The 15,336-nt window shown below is 51.3% G+C and overlaps 1 protein-coding gene across 2 annotated transcripts in view; it reads right to left on the bottom strand.

Moving 5' to 3' along the window:
* Positions 1 to 752: 752 nt before the first annotated feature.
* GMPR (guanosine monophosphate reductase) overlaps positions 753 to 15,336 on the bottom strand; it is a 43,456-nt gene continuing 28,872 nt past the window's right edge. The window contains exons 7-9 of one of the 2 annotated variants that reach the window (XM_005873022.2): positions 7,751 to 7,793; positions 4,745 to 4,904; positions 958 to 1,244 (exon numbers count right to left, since the gene is read on the bottom strand). In XM_005873022.2, the coding sequence (XP_005873084.1) occupies positions 1,064 to 1,244; positions 4,745 to 4,904; positions 7,751 to 7,793 (384 nt within the window). In that variant the 3' untranslated portion in view covers positions 958 to 1,063. Of the gene's footprint in view, positions 1,245 to 4,744; positions 4,905 to 7,750; positions 7,794 to 15,336 lie in introns of both variants that reach the window. The other variant, XM_014545177.1, reaches the window with a different exon arrangement.

Here is a 15,336-nt window from a genome sequence, read left to right as displayed (position 1 = left end):
ACACCGCACCACAGTGGACACAGTGCCACAGCGGACACAGTGCCATGGCGGCCGGCTGCAGGGCTGCTGCCAGGCCCAGGTCCTCTCTCCAGGAAAGCACCGACGTTTCCGGTGAGTTGACCGTTATCCAGGAGCACTGGCAGGCCTTCCTTCAAAGCATAATCACCAGGAGGGGCCGGTTCTGGTTCTAACTCATATGTTAAACCAATGCTTTTAGGAAGGTGCTGGCCAAGGTTTTTGCTATTTTTTTCAATGGGACTCTACCTGCTAATTTTTTGGTGGATAACCTTTCACTAAAATATGGTGTGGAATTTCAAAGTAATGTATAATCTCTTTAAGAGAGCAGCCAGCCAGGCAAGTTGGGATGCAGAAAGGAAGGGGAAGAGATGGAGAAACAAAGCTAAGTGAGGGACAGGGACAGGGACAGGACAGCTTCCCAGAAGGCGCACAACTGGCAGGGGCAGATGACCTGCTCCCAAAAGACTCGGCTAACAAAGGGGTGAAACACATCACCGCCCACTGAGAGTATCAGTGGAAACCAATTCCTCCTCACCTGCCCTTTTGTGCTTTGGTTCTTCTCCAGAAAACGGAAGGAAGCTGGAGGGGGTGACCTGGTTACCCTGACCTCCCCCCCGCCCCGCCAGGTGCCTGGACTTAGGGCCACGAGCAAGCATGTCTGGGAAGGAGGTGGGAAACCCCCAGGTCCCCCTACAACTTGGCTCCTGAAAAGGCAAACTCCAGGACTCAGTAAGTCTTAAGGTAACAACATTATATTAAAGTGAAACCATTTTCTTTTTAAAAAAGAAAGAAAAAGGTACGAGTGTTAGTTTGAACAATGAGGTTATGAGTTCCGGGCAGCTGGGCTCTGACCACTGACCCTATCTGTGCTCTGCTTCCCGCCCCACCACAGGCACCAGGGGACCCCAGCGCTTCCGGGCGGCAGCAGGGGAGGCAGCGTCCCACCGTTCAGGAGCAGCCCGAAGCCCAGACGGACGGACAGACGGACGGGGATGTGAACGCAGCGTGTGGAAGCTTCTGTGAGCAGCCGGCACCTGCCCCCAGGTTAGCCAAACACCGTGTTGTGCTGCTGGGTCACCCGGATGAATGTCGTCCTCTTGCTGAGCTCTTTGAGCTTGGCGGCCCCCACGTAGGTGCAGGTAGACCTCAGTCCCCCCAGAATATCCAGGATCGTGTTTTCTACATCTCCTCTGTAAGGCACTTCCACGGTCTTGCCCTCCGACGCTCTGGGAGAGAAAGGAAGTGCTCCTTTAGCCCCGCTCGTCTTCCTTAAGCACCAGTTGTTCCCAGCGCTAGCCCCTGAAGCAGCCCCAGGGCTCTCAGGTAGCCAAATGCCTCTGAGCCCACGCCTACACTGCCTCACACACCAGGCTGGCCCTGCCCGCACCTCAGATGGACAGGTCCTCCCACCCTAAATGCCTGACCTCCTGCCGGCTGCTCCGAGCACCAGGGAAAGGAGTCTGTGAGCAACACTGAGGCTGCAGACCCGGACCTGCCCAACGGCATTCCTCTCAGCAGCGGGCCTCCCCTCTGCCCCACAGAAACTCACTTCACCTTTCTCCCCACCTGGATCTGCACACCTGTCTCCCACTGGCCCAGGGCCCAGGGGCAGGAGAGCAGACCTGGGGGATTACCTCCAGGCCAACCCCTGCCACCCACCTTCTGCTCGCCCGCCCTGATCAACAACAGAAGAAGCCTGGAGCTTCACCCTCCTGCATCCCAGGTCAGACTCCAGTGTCTCCAAAGGAGTCAACCAGGAGGAGGAGGAGGAGGAGGAGGAGGAGGAGGCTGCCAATGAAATGAACACCCCTAACCCACCAGGTTGTGTCGGTACCTCCACCAGCAAGATGCAGCGGCTCCCCTCCAAGGCCTGCCTTTCGAGGGGGCAGGGTGCCTTGTCGGGCACATTCCCCCAGCTCACACCTGCACTCACGCAAGTCATACACCTATCGTGTGCTGGGTGTGGTAAGGTCCCAGCAAGGTGGAACCAGTGTAGAACTTGGGACTTTTTTAACACCGAGACGTGAGGGCTTTGGTTAGCATCGTTCCTGCTTTCAGAGGCGCATTCAGAAACTCAGGTCTAGTACACAGTGCAAGCCCTGAGCAGTATCTGTCCGTGCTGAGTCGGCCCCTCTCCACAAAGCCTCCAAGTAACAGTGACTCCACACGTCAGGTCCCCTTCCTGCCAAATGGGGACACGGTCCAGACCTGCTTTTGGAGACACAGGGCAAAAAGGAGATCCCAAATCTATGCAAAACGCTAGCCCCCACCTAAGGGCCAGGCAATCTGGACATTTTAATAATTAACCAAATTGTTACTGGAACTTTCTCTAGCTGGTCTCTTTTCATCTGTTACAATACTACCTCTTGATTAGAATCTTACTGCCTAGAATTTCAAAAGGGAATAACTGTTGTACACTGAAATCTACACATGCAAGACTACCCTTGGGTGAAGTCTATGTAGACCATCCACTAGACCAAGGGCTGGCCTAGCGGCTGGCTTCGGGCACTGAGATGATGAAGCAGCAGACTCATGTCACTGCTCTCTGTGACCAGAGACCAGCGTCTGTGCACGCGTGCTGCGATGCCTGCCATTTCATTTTCTGAGGCCCGGGCCTTCCGGGAGCTTCCTGGAAATCACTCAGATTCTCATCCTGGTTCTCTGCTAACTGGTGACAGCACCTTTTGCAGGTCATTTACTGCTGATGCTCAAGTCTTCTCATCTGTAAAACACGGTACTTTGATCTCTCTCCCAAGGATGGGCAGCGTGAGAACCAAATAAATGGTTAATGACTGGGAAGGAACTAGCACAGCATAAATAACGGGTCTTCATTAAAGACAATGTCAAATAAGGAGAACCATTCTCATGAGGAGACAATGGTGATGAGGCTGCAAACACCCAGGAAAAGAGAAGGAAGGAGGGAGGGAGGGACAGGAAGGAAGATGGAGAACAGATACAGCCTGCAGGACTCAGGCTGCCTTTGGATCAAAGTCCTGATTCCTTCCGTGCGTCTCTTCCTTGTCTAAGATTCGAATCCGCTTTCAGATACGAGTCTCGCTGCTCCTGAATATTTTATCTCCTGTTGTGTCTGGGCCCTGCTGAAATGACAGGGGATGATTTTTCATTTGGCCCCTTGGCTTCTGTCATGCTGGGGCCTCATCGGGCCTTCCCTGCCTGCTTTTCTTAGGACCCGAAACAGATGGAACAGCTAGAGGGCAAACGATGCACTCCAGGCAAAGCAGCCGGCTGCTGCCCCCCATGGCTCCCCTTACACCCCAGTGCCCAGGAGGCCCACCCCACCTGGGATGTGACAATGGCTGCTGGGAAAGTGGGGAGCTTGGCCAGAGGTCCAGGTTAGCACCGAGCAGCAGTCCCCCCCCGCCCCTCTATCAGTCACCACATGGGACGGCTGCCTCAGGCTGCAGGGGAAGGAGTGCACCCTTGTTCTGACCATCGGAGGTGGCCAGGTGAAGGTGTAAATGCAGTCAGTCCCCTACTCCTCTTTCCCACCCTGCCTTCCCCATGCTATAATGTTCTATTTATTGAGGTCCCCCCAAAAGAGAAAGACTGGCGAGAGTGAGGACTGAAGTCCCCTGTTCCCTACTGAAGAAAGAGCTTGAGAGATGGTGCCCCACACCGCCCCCTGCCTGCCCGCACGCCCACTGCAAATCTCTGGGAGTTCTGATGTTTTACCTCTGGATTGGTTTGAACCTTATATTATGCATCTGAATCCCATGTCCTTACAATAAGCGGTTAGGTGTGGCAGGAACGGTCGGACATGGAGGGTGTCGGCCACAGAGGCTTGGGTTCCATGCCAGCACTGAGGCTTCCTGGGGAAAGGCAATCGGCCTCCCACAGAGGACTTCCTCCTAAGGATACAGGACCTCGTCCTGCCCCCTCTGTGTGCCCTGGCATCAGTGCCAACCCCACTAAGGGCAACAGCAGCCTCTCTGGAGCAAAGCAAGGTCATGGGTATATTGTCATATAAACACACATGCAGACAATAACATGGAAGTGATTTTAACCAATGTCGCCCCAATCAATTAATTTAAAGGTAAAACAATAACATAGATGGAAGTGAAATAAAGGCCAGGTTATTTTGGGGGATCATGGATTAAAAAAAAAAGAAAAGCAGACGTGAGCATCTCTTCTACAATGAGGGGCAATGACATGGCTAAAATGCTGCCTGTTTCAACTGTCAGAGCTAGAGGGCCCATGTGAGTGCCTGTAGGTGAAACACAGCTTTCTTCAAGAAAGCCGGCCTCCACGTGATGGTCCAGAACCACACCTGTTTCATATGCAATGGAAACCCTTCTTCAACCCAATTCTTGCAGCCTGAACTCATCCCGGGCCAGAGGTCAGAGGTCACTGGGAGAGGTCAGCAGAGGCTCTACCAGAAGGAGGAGGCAGTAACCTCCCGGCCCCCTCTGGAAGTCTGGAGTGTCACTGCGGGGACTGGCTGAGCAGGAGCCCTCCGGACTCACACACACCCCAGTCCATGCCCAACCCATCCCCAAACAGCTCTGCTATCACTGCCTTTTGAGGGCCCCCAACACTGCAGACTAGCTGGGAGAAAAACATGGCTACTTACAAAGAGCAAGATAGGTTTCCTGCTCCTGCCCATGGTGCTTTGCTATAAAGAGAAGCAACATTCTTTGAGACCTACTTCCACCCGATTCTGAAAGGAGCAGGAGAAACGTGAGTCCTCACCGGCAAGAAGCCTTACCTGTACTCGGCCACCCCTCCTGCGTGTTTCTTCATCGCTGTTTCGGAGCTCATCCCATAGAAGAGCTTGAGCTTCTGCCCGTCCCTCTCGATCACCTCTCCAGCACACTCGGTGTGGCCCGAGAACATGCCTCCGAGCATGACAAAGTCTGCTCCGGCTCCTACACGCCGAGCATGGGACAGGAGGAAGCAGCAACGGAAAGAGCTCAGAGAAAATGGGCTCTGGAAAGATCCAGGTGCTACCCCCACTCACCCTCGCACCACCGAGAGCTATCGTCCAGAGAGAAGCCCATCTCTCCCCTCCTGACAAGGGCCAGTCCTCAGTAGTTAACAATGAGCACCTTCCCGAGGTTGAACTTAGAATCAGAGAAATGTTAGCAATCGAGCAGCATGTTAGGCTGCCCGCAGTCCATCTTCTCCTTAATGCAGTAACTGCTCTACACGGTCCCCCCAGGCGTCTGGTCTACCTTCAGCTCTCACAGGCTCACACTGTGTTGATCGTGAGACCTCGGAGCAGACTGAACCTCCTATATTGGACTGGCATGAAGGAGAGAAACCTGCACATGTGTGTGTATGCATGTATATGCATCATGTAAAACTCTACCTCACACCTCTGTTGTGATGTTTGCTTCTAGGATAAATAATATCCCATATTAATCACCAAATGGCATGAGACTTCCAGGCTAGGTGCAGAGGACACAGGGGTATGGAAGCTGCCTTTGAAGGCTACATTGGAACAGGGCCAGGAGCAGCTGGAACAGCAGGACTGGCCACTGCCGTGTCCCCGGTCTGTCACAGTGCGTGGCACATGGGAGAAGCAAATGCCTAGTTGTCGATGAAGTAAAGGGTGTGTGTGAAGAAACGGAAACAGTCCCCACCCCCACCCTGTCCATGGAGCACTGTGCAGACAGGGTCTCCACCGACTGCTACAACCTGCAACAAACCGCTGCAGCCGCTCCCCAGGAAGTCCTAGCGAGGGTGCACATTCGGAACAGGAGGACACCAGGGTACAGAGGTACTAAGTCATTAGAATGAAGGATAAGGAGGAGCAAGTATAGGAACCCCTGAAAAGTGGCTGTGACCTCTTCCATCTGGTTGTTTAGATAGTTATAAGACAGTGGTTCTCAACCTTCTGGCCCTTTAAATACAGTTCCTCATGTTGTGACCCAACCATAAAATTATTTTCGTTGCTACATTAAAGTTAACTGTAATGTTGCTACTGTTATGAATCGTAATGTAAATATCTGATATGCAGGATGGTCTTAGGCGACCTCTGTGAAAGGGTCGTTCGACCACCAAAGGGGTCACGACCCACAGGTTGAGAACCGCTGTATAAGAGGACTGTGGGGGCCGGGGGAGGGGGCAGCCTTACAGTCCCTCCTGCGCATCATCACTGACAGGCAGGCTGCGCCAGCGGGCCCTTTGACCCGGCACCACAGGGCCTTCCCACCTGCAATCAGCTTTGAGGCCATTCCTTGCGGGGTCCCTAACACAGATGCTGGCTCCGTGGCCCCTGCGCCATGATTATAAGGCGACTGAGAAAGCTGGTGTCCGCCAGGCCCCCGATGACCACAGCCCGGGAACAGATGGAAACACAGGAGCACAGACAAAGGTCCCCAGTGGTGCTCTTAAGTGGCTTCTAATTAACCTCGTTTCTGACCCCTCTCACGGCCTTTCCCACCAGCATGTTCCCTGATCCGGTCCCTCTCCTCACGCTCCCCCAGCTCCCCCTGCACTTGCTGGAAGGGGAGTTGATGAGGGAGTGGACGCCAGGAACCTCACCCAGACCTGCTATCTACGAGGCTCCTTCTTCGGGACAAGGCACTTTAAAGTGTACTCGGCTCCCACTCTGAGCAGGGACACGCGTGCACCATTAGCAGGAGCCCAAGATGGAACGCCCACCAGCACTGAGAAGGTGCCACTCAAAAATCAACAGTAGAAATGTCCTTGGCCGGTGGTCCTTCCATCGAGGTGACGGGGCGTGCCAGGAGTGCAGGAGGCCTGTGTGCTTCCTGCTCTGCCCTGAGGGTGGGACCCTGACTTTGTCATTTGCCTCTTGGAGCCTTGTCCCTGGCACATTCTCCAGGGTTGCTACTAACCCAGCTACTGAGAACACTGCCCCATGTCTCCTTTTGTCACAATCGGTGTTTAAAAACAGAACAAGAGCCAAGTGCCCAAGCCTAGGCCATTCTTAGGGGTGAACTCTAACCAGTGACGGGGAGGCACACGGGTGAGGGAAAGAGCCGCAGGCATCCCTCACGTCAGAAAGTCTCCCTTCACCAAGAAAGAACAAATAAATCAACCGCAAATGTGACTGTGAGGTCAGGAAAGGAGGGTGGAGCCGCGGGAGTTTGGTTTCTGCCTCCTGCCAGTCAATACACAGGGCGCCCACTTCACACGCTGGGGAGCCCAGCTGTGCAGGCAGTTCTGACTTCTGAACAAGGAAATTTGCATGGGTTAAGGGTGTGTGTGTGTGTGTGTGTGTGTGTGTGTGTGTGTGTGTGCACAGCATGTTGAGGTGCTTTCCTGAGAACAACCTACGGGCTTACAGCTGGACACTGCTGCCCCCTAGCGGGGAACGGGCTCCTCAGCCTCCTGTAAGAAACTGCTTCTGAGAAGCCAGCCCCGCTATGGGGTTTCCCCACAGACCCTCCCAGAAGTTACTGTGTATCTGGACCTGGTACTGTCCTTTCTTCAGGGGCCCGAGCCTTCTCAGCTGTGATTTCTGAGCCATGACTTCGCCCACCCCTGGCCTGCAGGATGCCATCCCTAAATCTATCCCTGGGTGCTCAGCCGGCTCTGCCACCAGACAGAATGAAACTGATGCCAGGATTTGGGCCAGGGGGGCCTGAAATCCAGGGAGAGGACACTCGGGACTGGCCCAGAACATCCCTGCAGGTCCCCCCACCTCCTTCCAGATCCCACCCCGTTCCAGGTTTCCACCCCACAGCCAGCTCATAGCTGCAGGGCGCTCCCTCCGCTCCCTCCCGCCCTCCATTCTCCTCACCAAAGGCTTTGGCGACATCTCCTGGACACGTGCAGCCTCCATCCTTCAAAGAGGAGAGAGCAACAAGGATGTCAGTGGGAGCTCACCAGGCCCTACCTCTCCCCTGGGGTGACTGGGAGTTGATACCCATACCCACCCCCCAGCCAAGTACACAACCCTCAGAGCCAAAGCCCAACACTCCCCTCAGCAGGCACCTTCCACCCCAGCCCTGCCCTCTGCCTGGGAAGGTGCTGAACATCAGAGGGGCTCCTACCTCCTCCTCCTCCAGCCCCTTACCCAGCACGCCCAGCCATCCGCCCTCCAAGTTCACTCTCATTCAGTAGTCACCTCTCCCCACCTGCCTGGTGTGAGGCGAGATTTATTCAGTACAAGGGCTGGATTATTTTAAGAGCCAGAAAGGACACTGAGTTCGTTCCTTTATGTTTCCAGGCACTCCGTGTTTCTAATTCCCCTTCATGTAATGTGCCCAGTTACCTTAGTCTGACACCCACCCTCCCCACCCAGCACAGTCTGTTATCCTGGGCTGCCCGGTGGGGTTATGTTTAAACACCAGCAACCCAGTACCCGGTTCCCCGGATGCAAAGCCACTGTGCTTCCTCACATACACAAAGGGCACAGCGTGACCAGGCTCCCTGCTATGCGCAGTGTGTCTGTATGGGGTCCAAGCAGGCGAAGGGTGCGAGGGTGGTCTGGAGCAGCAGCCAGACCCACAGGGAGAGGCCAGGAGGCAAACACACGGGGCAGGTGGGCTGGCACTCAGGGCAGCGAGATGTGACAGAGCCCAAACTCAATGCAGGTCTTGGAGAAACAGCAGGTCTCAGAGGGAAGCGCCTGCTGCCCAAAGGTGGGACCCGCACTCAGAGCGGCAAAGAGCACTGGGAAGAACACAGACCGCCTTGCTTTGCAATTGGCAGGAAGGTGGGTGCACTGCTGGAGTTTCTCTTTCAAAGGTACAACCCATCTGCCCTTCACGTGTCCTGCCAATTATTTTTAAAGTGCTTTACCTCTTTATCTAAACCAGGACAACACAATAGGGTTTCAAACCTATAACCTCAACAGATGATATAAACTCATGCTTCTGTTAAAATAGGTCCCTAACAGCCCTGGCTGGTGTTTCTCAATGGTTAGAGCATGGGCCTGCATATGGAAGGGTCGCAGGTTCCATTCTGGGTCAAGGGCATCTACTGGGTTTCGTGTTTAGGGAGCATGCCGGAGGCGACCAGTCAATGTGTCTCCTTCACATTTGATGTTTCTTTTTCTCTCCATTCACTCTCTCTGAAAAAGTAATGGAAAAAATATCCTCTGGTTGCCCTAGCTGGTTTGGCTCTCTGGATAGAGCGTCGGCCTGTGGACTGAAGGGTCCCAGGTTCGATTCCAGTCAAGGGCATGTACCTTGGTTGCAGGCACATCCCCAGTAGGGGGTGTGCAGGAGGCAGCTGATCGATGCTTCTCTCTCATCGATGTTTCTAACTCTCTATCCCTCTCCCTTCCTCTCTGTAAAAAAATCAATAAAATATTTTAAAAAAAATATCCTCTGGTGAGGATTAACAACAAATAGGTCCCTAACAATATCTGACTTTAAACACACAGACACACACACACACACACCTTATGCTTGTGAGTAAGTAGCCTGTGACTGCTGGGGTGTCTCATGTGGGGCCCTAAAATTCCACATCAGTGGTCAGTGATGAGGCCTCAGAAGACCTGAGCTGCCAGGACCCTGAGAACGTGAGCTCTGCTCCCAGGATGGACCGGATGTGCAGTGAATAGGACTTGTGCGTGCTGGGGAGAGACGTCACACTCCCAGCACCCTCTGCTCGCTCTGTCTGGGTGCCCACCATGAAATAAACACTGCAGAGCAACATGCTGATGACACGTCACCCAGTGCACCCCAACGTCACATCATGCCTCAGGGGGTCGCTCCCTGCTACCAATTACAGATGATTTCCAAACTTGTTCAAGGCATGATTTCATGTTCTCAGGAGGCAGAGCAGTAGGGACAACCCCCTGAGATCCTAGGAAGACATTGATTTTCATCAAGAAACATTCATAGCTGCCGGGAGCTTGTTTTAAAGAAAGTGTGCAGGGCTTGCTCCAGCAGCACATATACTAAAAGAGTGTGCAGATACTCAGAGGGTTGCTTGTTTTGTGTTTCAAGAGTGTTAACATTATATATTAGTAGGAAAGGCATCACATCGCATGAGTGGTGTTCAATCTTACCTCTTCTTTAAAAAATAAAGAAAAAAGAAAAAGACTTGCTCATCCATAAAATAAGGGGTAGAAAAAGCAAGCATGGGGTAGGCAGAAGAAATTTGAATCAAACACCTACTATACGCCAGGAACTGTTCCAAACGTCCCTTGTCTATTCAATCACCACAAGAACCTGAAGTTGATATTTTGTAAAAAAGGGGTGGGGAGGTAAGGGAGGCTCAGGAAGGTTGAGTGACTTGGCCAAGGTCACACAGCTATAATAATAGGAGAACAAGACTAGAACCGTGGTTCAGAGAAAACTCTAAAAATGTCTAGAAGTGTCAAAACTCTAAAAATGTCTAAAAATGTCAAAACACAACCGTGGTTCAGAGAAAACTCTAAAAATGTCTAGAAGCGTACCTATCAAAACATTAGCAGTGTTTATCCTAAGACAGTGATGGCGAACCTTTTGAGCTCGGCGTGTCAGCATTTTGAAAAACCCTAACTTAACTCTGGTGCCGTGTCACATATAGAAATTTTTTGATATTTGCAACCATAGTAAAACAAAGATTTATATTTTGATATTTATTTTATATATTTAAATGCCATTTAACAAAGAAAAATCAACCAAAAAAAATGAGTTCGCGTGTCATAGGTTCGCCATCACTGTCCTAAGATGATGTCAGTCCTAGTCATATTTATTTCCTTTACCTTTATTTTCATTTTCTAACTTTTTCTAAGCTAAACCTACTTTTGTTGGGGAAATTTCCGAAACCTTAATTATTTGAAAGAATTTGTGTAGGTATTTCTAAATAAAGGTCTAGCTAGCTGTTTCTAAAGTACTACATTAAATCAATAAAATTATAGGAAATTTGCTGATCAACCTTTACTTCTTGGCCAAGGGTCAATGAGGGGATGAGGGCACTGCCTGGGTGTAGGGAAGGAGAAGGTGGGGGCTGCTTTGAATCAACCGACCCTCTGTCATGAACAGACCCTCACAACCTCCGTGATAAGCATGTTGAACTCCAGTAAAGAAGAGACAATACTAATCCCCGTCAGCCTAGTCACAGGCCTTTTTGAGGTCCTGTGAAGCGCTACAAAGTCCAAGCCATTTGGGTTGTTGGTGCAAATCCCTCCCCTTCCAATGGTTCGGTGGGTGCTGATTCCTGACTCTGTGCTTGAGGACTCTGAGAGGAAAGGGTCTTGGTATCTATAATAATAAAAGCATAATATGCTAATTAGACTGGACAGCTGAACAACCTTCCAGACGACCTTCCGGACGAAGCCGGGGCTGTGAGGGCCGAGGCAAGCTGCTGCGGCTGCGAGGGCCGAGCCCCTTGCATGAATTTCGTGCATCGGGCCTCTAGTAGAACAGATGAAACTGAAGTCTCTCAAAGCAATGTGGTGGGAACATGGGCAGGCCTGGGGTCCTGCAGAACCTGCACTCTTTGTGACTTCAGCAAGCCCTTCACCTGCTTTGAGTCTCCTTATTTTTAATGACGGAGGTCAGGGGAGAAAGTGGAACCCTGGAGATGAACAGGCTTTGGTCTAAGTGCTGACTCTGCCGCCCACCAGCAGTGTGATCCTGAACAAGTTACCTAAGGACTCCAAGGCTCAGTCTCCTCACCTGGGACGATTACTAATTGTGTGTGTCACCTTGTCTGGTTAAACATTAACCTGCATACTTCTGTGGGGTGTTTGTGGATAAGAGTCACATTTAAACAAGTAGACTGAGTAAAGCAGATTGCCCTCTCTAACGTGGGTGGGCCCCATCTAATCAGTTGAAGGCTTAAATGGCACAAAAAGGTTGACCCTTCCCAAGGGAACTTTTCCTAACTGGCTGCCTTTGAATTGGGAAGTGAGCTTTTTCCTCCTGGTTCCAACTGAAATATTGGCTCTTCCTGGTTCTCAGGCCTGCAGACTCAGACTGCACTCCACCATCAGCTTTCTCTAGCTTGCCGAGTCATCCTGCAGATCTTGGCACTTGTCACCCTCCATAAGCACATGAGCCAGTTCTTTCCAATAAATCAATCTCTCTCTCTCTCTCTCTCTCTCTCTCTCTCTCTCTCCACACGCACACACACACACACACACACACACACACACACACACACACTCTACTGGATGTTTGTCTAGAAAACCCTGACTAACACGCCTATCAAAAGATAACAGTGCCAAAACTGGTTTGGCTCAGTGGATAGAGCGTCGGCCTGCGGACTGAAAGGTCCCAGGTTCGATTCCGGTCAAGGGCATGTACCTGGGTTGCAGGCACATTCCCAGTAGGAGATGTGCAGGAGGCAGCTGATCGATGTTTCTCTCTCATCGATGTTTCTGACTCTCTATCTGTCTCCCTTCCTCTCTGTAAAAAATCAATAAAATATATATTTTTTAAAAAAAGATAACAGCTACCCACCGTTGTTCCAAGGATTAAAGATTATATGTATGGTATGCCTGGCAGATAGTAGATGCTCAATAAATGATAGCCATTACTTCCTCCAAAGTTGTTTCCATCTTTAAAATCCTCTCCTTTGTGTGATGTCTTTAGCAGATGACAAGACAAAATTAACTGGTCACACCTTCATCTTTACCTACACGGGGGGGTGGGGGGGATTCCTGAATTGTTTAGGTCTCTGCCTCTCAGAGGCCACGTGGGCCACAATAAATAGAAACCTGACTCAAGTCCAGCCACTTGGGTGTAAGCACCTGCTGAACAGACTATGCTGTGGCTTCCTTCTGAATGTCACTGGCGTGGATGTGCTAACTCAGCAGCTAAGGGGGGAAATGAGACAGCTGGAAGGCAACTGGACAGAGTGGCAGGATCCAAAACATCTGATGGGTTTCCAGCAGGGTTAGGACGGCCGGCGATTGGGGGAAAACTACTTGTGAAACTCCATTAGTCAAAGGGACGGTGGGTAAAATGGCGGCTCTGAAGCCTAAGACACTCAGCTGGGCAGAAGGAAGGAGCTGAAGTCAAGCCTACAGACCCCACATAAGTCTGTGAACTTCATTTGATCAAACTGAACTCCTAACCCCGTCTAGGAAACCTCTCACGTTAATGGAAAGTTAAGACCCTCGGAGCACCAGGCCAGACTGCCCCAGCTGACAAGTCCGCTCGTTCCCTGGCGCTAGCAGATGAGACCTGCCTCTGGAACAGTGACCCGAACTGCAGAAGCCAAGCGTTCTCAGTCTTGACAGCACATCAGGAGCACCTGGAGGGCTTGTGAAAACAGACTCCAGGGCCTCACCATCCGCGTTCCAGGTTCGGGTCTGGATGGGATCCGAGTTTTCCTAACAAGTGCTCAGTTCATACTGATGCTGCTGTTCTGGGCACCGCGCTTGCAGAACTGTTGAAATAAGCTAGAAACTAGGTGTGCTGTGCACGGAGCCCAAACCGATTTCCCGTCAGTCACTGTGGTGCTAGCAGAGCCCCCACCCCTCCCACAAACGGTCCCGTGAACTAAGCAAGTGTGACATTTCTGGAAAGACACACGTACAGGATCGTGGAATGTGTTCATAGCAAACCTATGAATTTGACCTCCCACCAATTTGGAAATGGTAGCCATTCAAGGTGTATAATAGAGAATCTAAATTCTGATTAAGATTCTTGATGGTAATAGAGACTTATGGCTGATGAGACATGGTGCATTGGGGGCCAACCTCTAAAAAGTCGAATTCACCAGGATGGGGTCCAGGAATGTTAACTGTACAAAGCTTCCCAGGTGATTCTCATGCAGCAGCCCAAGACAAGGCTACTGTGAGCCTCTGAGAACCACGGGCACCCTGGAGAGAGTGCAGTCTGATGACTTCTCGGTCAGTCACCTCACTCAGCAAATGCAGGATGACAGCTTTGTGTCAGCCTCGTACACACTAGTTGTTTAATAAGCGGGTGTTAATTTGTTTGTTGTGGCAAAAGCTAAAGGGAAGGGCCTTGAGAGGAGGCCTTAGAACTCTGTCTGCAACCAATCAACCTCAGTCATTTACCAGCTTCTAGCACACAGTAGAAGCTCAATAAAGACTTGCCGACTGGATGGATGGATGGATGGGTGGGTGGATGAAAGGCCTGAAGAATTAGGAGCCCAGGAAATCAGCTCTAGAGCTGGAGTTAAGGACCTACCTCCTGGCTTCAGTTGTTACCTGGAGATCACAAGTGGGGAAGCAACAGCTGCAGCTCAGGCTGTGATAAGGCTCAAGGGGGACAATGTGCATACGTGACGTTTAATGAGTGTTAGCATACCCGCCAAGCAGGTCCAGGAATCAAACCTCAACAGCTGAAATGCTGAGCCAAAATCAACAAGATATCATTCCCCAGGGATATGAAATTCAAAGCATTTGGACTTAAAAAAAAAATAACCTAGCATTTAATGTGGGAGCATAGCTTAGCAACTGTGCAACTGAAAAGATCTGAAGATTTAATTTACTATATTCACTATGAGTCCATTGTTATAGAACCACTAAAAATATGTCACTACTTCAGAATTTGTACAAAAACAAAAAAAAATTTCACATATGCATCATCCACATAGTGGAAGCCATGGTTCTATCTGAGTTGGTCCAATTGGTATGGACACGCGCTGTCCTATCTGAGCACCACGTGTAGAAGGGGAGAGACAACTCTCTCCAACTCTGCACTGTGGCCACGGCGATAAGGTGGAGTAGAATTACAGATAAAGTGAGGATTTCATCTCGACATCCATTCAATCCCCTGAGCACTCTGGAAGTGTTCTTCCAGGAGCTTCATGAAAGTGTCAGGTCACTGTCTCTGCCTCTCCTCACCTCCTTCCCGTGCTCGTCCTAACCCGCAAAAATCTAACTGCTGCCCCCACCACGCCACTGCATCTGCTCTCTCTCTGGTACCTGCTGACCCACTGGCACATCCGCACCGCTGAGATGTGACCAGCGAAGGTGAGGTTGTCCTGAAGGAGGACAGGACGGGCTTCTAATCCAAGGACTGATGTTCTTACAAGAAGAAGAAATTTGGACACAGAGACAGACATGCACACAGGGAGGGCACCGTATGAAAACTGCAATTATGGTGCCACCAGCCAAGGAACTATCAGAAGCTCGAGAGGCCTGGAACAGAGGCTTCCGGAGTTAGAGTGTCCGTGGCCCTGCCGGCACCTTCATCACGGACTTGGCCTCCAGACTGTGAGACAACACATGTCTCTTGTGTAAGACCCCATCTGGGGCGGCCCTCTCACTTCCTCAACGCTCCCCACCTACCCTCCATCATGCTGCCTACCACTCTGAGTTGTTACTGACCAGAATTCTTACTAATGTGCCCGCCTTGCTCACTGTGTGAGCTGTGACCACATGCTGCTCACTCCCTGGCCCACAGGATGCTGCTGGGTGAAAGGCAACTGGAAGCAGGGCTGCCTCGGGGCCTGCAATCCCGAGAT

This window comes from Myotis brandtii, unplaced genomic scaffold, assembly GCF_000412655.1.
Source record: "Myotis brandtii unplaced genomic scaffold, ASM41265v1 scaffold398, whole genome shotgun sequence".
In the NCBI taxonomy this organism is placed as follows: domain Eukaryota; kingdom Metazoa; phylum Chordata; class Mammalia; order Chiroptera; family Vespertilionidae; genus Myotis; species Myotis brandtii.
Note: the sequence above shows the minus strand (reverse complement) of the source record. Positions and strands in the feature narration are given on the sequence as shown.